Source organism: Papio anubis, chromosome 7, assembly GCF_008728515.1.
Source record: "Papio anubis isolate 15944 chromosome 7, Panubis1.0, whole genome shotgun sequence".
Lineage (NCBI taxonomy): Eukaryota > Metazoa > Chordata > Mammalia > Primates > Cercopithecidae > Papio > Papio anubis.
The window spans coordinates 30,349,132-30,355,131 of NC_044982.1; the positions used below are offsets into that span (position 1 = coordinate 30,349,132).

General features: G+C 47.4%; 1 protein-coding gene across 1 annotated transcript in view; it reads right to left on the minus strand.

Moving 5' to 3' along the window:
• The window catches only part of ESRRB (estrogen related receptor beta), a 187,388-nt gene extending 184,243 nt beyond the window's left edge, over positions 1-3,145 (minus strand). Inside the window, exon 1 of the mRNA XM_017961385.3 lies at positions 2,685-3,145. Within this exon, the coding sequence (XP_017816874.1) occupies positions 2,685-2,686 (2 nt within the window). The 5' untranslated portion in view covers positions 2,687-3,145. The remainder of the gene's footprint in view (positions 1-2,684) is intronic.
• Positions 3,146-6,000: the final 2,855 nt, after the last annotated feature.

A 6,000-nucleotide genomic window follows, 5' to 3' on the forward strand; every position in this document is an offset into this window, starting at 1 on the left:
ATTAGGGGAGCACTTTCCAGGTATTCGTGATTCCCTCTTCCTGCACCTGAGCCTGCTGCATTCCAAAGCACCTGCTCATTGCCCCCACTGTCCCCAATTTGGGAGGAGGTCAGGACTGGATTCCTATGTGTTCAAGGGCGGTGGGGGGGACCCATAAAACAATGGTGCATGCACACAGGAAACTGCTTGTTTACATTCAGAGAAATAAACAATGACAAGGATGGAATGGGTTAGATTTTGCAGACATGAAGTCACAGACAGCTCCGTAACCAATTGCATTTAAGAAATCAGTTTGAAAAAAAAATGAGTTTGATGGGAGCTCAAACCACATAAAATTAATCGTTATTGAAGCAGAAACTAAATAATCAGAGGCCGTCTCATGCAAATACACTGAAGTTTCCCTGAACCGCATCACTGTAACTAAGCCCAGTGGGCCAAATCACATCCTGACTTGAGGATGAAAGCCAGGCCCTCTGTCACACTGTCCCGCAAACCCCTGTCTCGCCTGAAAGGATCTACATGTAGGCCAGGGAAGAGGCAGTTTTTAGCTAAATGTCTCAACAAAATATTCTCTCTGACCATGAAGGCACTGAGAACACAGAACTTGTTCAGGAATGCAGGACTCTCTCCCACTGCATTTAATCCTGACACACTGGGCCTGCACAGTGGGCCAGGCAGGCTCCAGTGTGCGGGCTGGGGAGGGGAAGGAGAATTTGCTCTTGTACTAAAAGGCTTTTGTAAAAGCCACACTTTCTCTCAAAAGCCATCGAGATCTGAAAGTCCTAGAAGTTTGGCTTTGCCAACAGCGAACTTCTCTGATTTCTGAATGCAATGTCTCAATCACTTCATTCACTTGAGCTTTAATTAACAATAACCCACCAAATCCCACTTCAGCATTATGGTGAAAAAACCTTAGCAGGATATATTTACCAAAATAGAGGCCCTTGTAACAGGAAGAATAATAATGCTGTATGGATAATACACTTTAACACCTAGTTGGTGTTTGTCACCCTCTGGACTTCTTAGACTTCACCGTCTGTACTAGGTCTTAAATAGTGACATTTACCCTCTTGTACACCAAACTCCTTGTTCTGACTTACTCCACTACTGAATGTGGTCTTACTGGCTGAACATGGGACGTTTACCTTCTAATTTCTCATTGCTTCCTGATCCACTCTCCCATCCAAAATAATGGATGAATGGATTAAAGATATTAATAACCCTAAACAAAATGCAGCTGAAAACATGGAACCAGAAAAAGGAAAGTTAAGGTTTCAGAAAGGTTACAATCAAAATGATATCAAATTGCTTCTCTAAACATATGTGTATATATCCACATTTATTTAACTTTCATCAAGTTAGATTTGCTGGTAAAACTATTTTGTTTGTAATCAATCAAAAACAATACAGGCATCTCTGCTTTGTCTAATGCTTTTAAATTGTTGGAAAGATTGTTTCTTTGTAGGATATTGTTCTCCCAAAGAAATCAAGGAGTCCTCAGCCATATAGCATATGGTATCCATTGTATAAATAGAAACTGATGGTAAAAAAAAAAAAAAGGTACATTTAAAAAGTTGTACTTAAGTATACATTAGGCATCATTACTTTTTTTGTTTTTCCAAAATGTAGGGCTACTTTTCCTTTGTAAATTCTATAAAGCAAATCTTCCCAAGTACAGGATTTCGGATGAATACTATTCAATATTCAGAAACTAAAGTCCCAAACATCGCACGGGAAGCTCGTGGCAGGTAAACCCTGTGGACACCGGACTATGGCTGGGGAGGCCCCATCTGGAGCCGCCCGAGGTGCACTCAGAGCCTGCACACTATTCGAATTGTCTGAAACAAGCACAGCTTTGACAAGCCTCGCGATATTAAGTTTCTTCCTTTGCGAAGGATGCAGAGCAAAGCAGTCAACAGCCCTCCTTCCACACCTGGCTTTGGCCTGGGACTCTTCTGCCCAGCCCCCAGCAAAGTTCCCTTTCAAGATTAAGAAAATATACCAAATGAGGGAGCCAATGACAGCCGGGAGGGCAGGACAAACCCTCAGCTCTCGTCTTGACTTCTCCAAGCAAACTTGCTCCGCGGAGGGGAGGGGGAAAGTCATTTTCTTTAAGGTGCTATGGAAAACTGGTCATTGGGACTGTGGGGGCTCTCCCTGAACCTGCAGGTTCCCACATTGAAACCAAATCTTCCAGGAGCCCTCATCATTACCTGTCCTGTGGGCACAGGGTCTTCCTGGGTAACCTTCCCCAACTCGCCCTCCACCGGAGCTGCCAGCAAATAAAAGTTTTCACGCTGGGCGACATCTCTACCCTGCTGAGCCGCATGTAAACTTCCCTTGCCCTTCTGATGTACTGACTTTTTTTTCTCAGTGAAAACAAACAAAAATCAAAGGGAAGTCACTGCTTCCAAATGAGTTTGTGTCACCGTCCCACCTAGCCATTCGGAGACCCTCTGACCTTCCCGTGACAGTCTAAGAAAGGTAAGGTTTTCCTCTCGGCCACACAGGGATGCTTTAGAGTGCGGAAAACCAGGATGAAAGAACAGGCATGGGGAGATATTTTTATCCATTGAGAGAGAGAGAGAGAGAGAGAGAGAGAGAGAGAGAGAGAGAGAGAGAAAGGGGACAGAAAAGGACCTGCAGAGTCTGGGGAGGAGAAAGGGAGAAGTTGGCTTACTCACATGCTTGGGGCTGGCGTGGAGGACGGGGCTGGGGTGGAATGTGCGGCCCCCTCAGGTGCTTTTGGTTGCTGATAACTCGTTGCTCCGCTCCTCCGGTACCAGCTGACAGTCCCCTGTCTGTGTCTCTTTGTGACTAAGGACACAGTACTCCCAACCTATAAATAGATCCCGACTCCGTGATTGATATAACAGGCAGCTGACAAAAAAAAAAAAAAAAAAAAATCTCACAACCATAACCAGGTCTTAAACAAAACAGCAAAAGGCTCTAGACTTTCAACTCCACCGAGCCCCACGCAGACTCCACAGCCACTGGTGGATGCAGGAAAGTGTGGAAGAAAAATATACCATGAAGGGGAGGAGGAACTGGGGGAGGGCAAGGGAAAAGGGGGGATGTGGAAGACAATGACTTCTCTAGTGGTGTGTGGCAGTCACTTGGGGTCACAGGAGAGCTGGTGACTGATGGTCCGCAGAAAGCAAGGGGAGGAGCCAGGGCAGGAGGTCCTGACCTGGAGAAGGAGAGCCACCCCCTCTCTGGATCCTGAGCCCGTGGTCCTGTCAGGGCCCAAGTCAAAGTCCTGACTTGGGAGCATTCGTCAGCTCAAGTGCTTTCCACGAAAGTTTCCATTCCTCCTGCCAAATGAGGAGGTAGGGAGAGAACTCAGTTTTCCCGGCTCAGGGGCCAGGCAGGCATCTTGGGGGCCATGCAGAAGGCTCCTGGAGGGTGAGAGAGAAAGTGCAGGTGCCTGGTGAGGCCAGGTCTTTGAAGAGGCCAAGAGATGGTGTTCCCAACAGAAGAACGGCCTGAAGTTGAAAGGCCTTGGGGGTGTGAGTGTCTCTGCTTTTTCCAGAAAGATTTCTTAGGACATCAAGTCGTCTGAAAAGGTTTCCTTTTTGGAGAACAAGCCTCGCTCTTTGGGGTACTGGATGGTCTCTAAGAGGCACTGCCTGTCCCAGTTTCTACAAAGTTGGGGCAGCCTCTCTGGGATAGGCCAGCCCAGCTCTGAAAGCTGAGCCAAGGGGCTGTTTCTGGAAGATGGAAGAATCTTGGTGAAACGGCACAAGTATGGGCTGTTCAACAATTAACCAGGTGAGCATGCATTAGCCCAGGGGGCTTCCCATCTGCCAACTGGAGACCCACTTGCTTTGACTACACAGGGTCATCTGTCTTGATTTTCTGGATTTCCTGTGCATGCTAAATGAGGCAGAATTTCAGGTGAGTTTCCCCTTCAAGAAGGGTCACAGGACGAGCCCCTTGCTGGTGTGGATAAGGGACAGGTACTTCATAATCCCTAAAACTTCCTGATCCCCAATTTTTAAAAGAAATGAAGTTGAACCTCTTCTTCATGTTAGATCTAATCCTTTACTCTCCAGGTTATCAGAAACTACAAGGATGGGGTGGTATCTAAGCTGTTGAAGTCGAAAACCTATTTAATGTGTAGAGCCTCCAATCTTTACCCCAGTAGCCTGCCACTGGAATATGAGCTCCAAGAAGGTAAAGATTATGTGTTTGTCTCATTCATCATCACATCCCCATGATACCTGATCCATAGTAAGACTCTACTGAGTATGGATTGATTGACTGACTAATTGAATGAATGAGTGATTCTTAAGATACTATCATTTGAGCCACTCCTTTGGACTAAGTAAGATACTGTCTAGAAATGTCTGTAGCGTAAGAGGGTCCCTAGGAAGGCCCAGAACTGGGAGTGAGACTTCAGGCAGATATAGTCAAACTGCTGTATTTTCACTCGCAGTTTTATCTGAGAACCACTGCCCTTCTGAGTACCAGGCCAGTGATGCCAGTGGTCAGCCACTAAGCACTCCTCTCTGATCAGGCCTGGCCACACACAGGGTTCTCTGCAAGTTTAGCTGCTGGAAAAGCAGATAACCCTGCAGAGACAGGGCTCTAGAGAGGCTCCCATTCTGATGACTGGGGCTATAGCCACTTAGACACACATTCACCACCAGCCTCCTTCCCAGGGAAAAACCTTTCTCTTCTAATGCAAACTGAGGACTTCCCTCCCTGATTTGCTTTCTCCTCCAATTTTCATCAAGCCCTTGCTGATCTCTGGCAGACATCCTGCAGCCCCTCCTAGGGCTTCCACAGCCCCCTAGCACAGCACGCTGTCTGTAGGAAGGGCTGTGTTTGGGTTGAACCCAGCCACCCCTCTCCTTAGGAAGCCCCTGTGGCACCCTTGTTTTGGCTTTTTATCTCTAGGTCAACCTCTGAATCATCTCACAGTCTGATTCTCAACTCTGCCAACTGAACCGAGCCTTGGTGTCTGCCCCCTTGAAGCTGGCCTGGGGGCAGCAGGGGTCTGCTGGGATCAGCTGATAAGCAGTGGCATTTCTCTCTGCTCACAGGGGCTCTCTTGAAGGGCAGGTCATCATCATCTTAGGAGATCCCAGGCTTTTGCCTGCAGGAGGTTCATCATGGCCTCACTTTCTCATCACAAAACCTCTCCAGCTTCAAGGGCCAGGCCCCCTAGTCTACTGGGAGCAGATGCACATCCTGACACACACCTCTGAGCCTGTCAGACTGGGCTGTTAAGTACAGACTCTGGACTGGAACTCCCTGGGTTGGAATCGTGCCTCTTCCACTTATTATTGAGAAAGTCTAGAAAAATCCCGTGGTTTTTTTGTGCTTCGGTTTCCTCATCTGCAATGCGGGAATTCTAAGTGTCTGTCTCCTAGGATTGTCATGAGGACAAAATGACTCAACACAAAAGGATGCTTAGAACAATGCCTGGCCCATCCAGTGTCCTCTATATATGCTCCAGGTATATCAGCCCCCACGTGTGCCCCATGCTCATTCTGGAGGTGGCCCTTGCCCACCTGAGCCATATCACTCGATCTTGCTTTGGTTCTTCCCTAAAATTGGCAAGTGGCTCTGGCAGGGCAAGTACCTGATGGCAAGACGTGCTCTGGCTGCAGAGCCTGGCCAGAAGTCAGAGGTCAGGAAGAGAAGACTGCGTGGGGACTTTTGGAGTTTCAATGTGTTTTACTAGTGTGTTTTAGTGTGTTTTGGAGTTTTACACCCAAAAGCAGGTATAGAGAAAAACAGGAAGACCCGGAGGATTCCAAATCTGTCCCGGTTTCCGCACCTATCACACAGAGCCAGGTTCATAATACACTCATTCCTCCCTGCACTGCTCCGTTCCTTTGCCCCAGAGATTTCCTGTGTCCTGGCACAGCTGAGTATTCCACCTTGAGGCTACCATGCAGCAGTTGGCCAGAACATGGCTTTTTAAAAAATGATCCAAATATCACTGCAACCTCAATTATTCCAGAGATGCTCTGCCCCCCTGGAGTATTC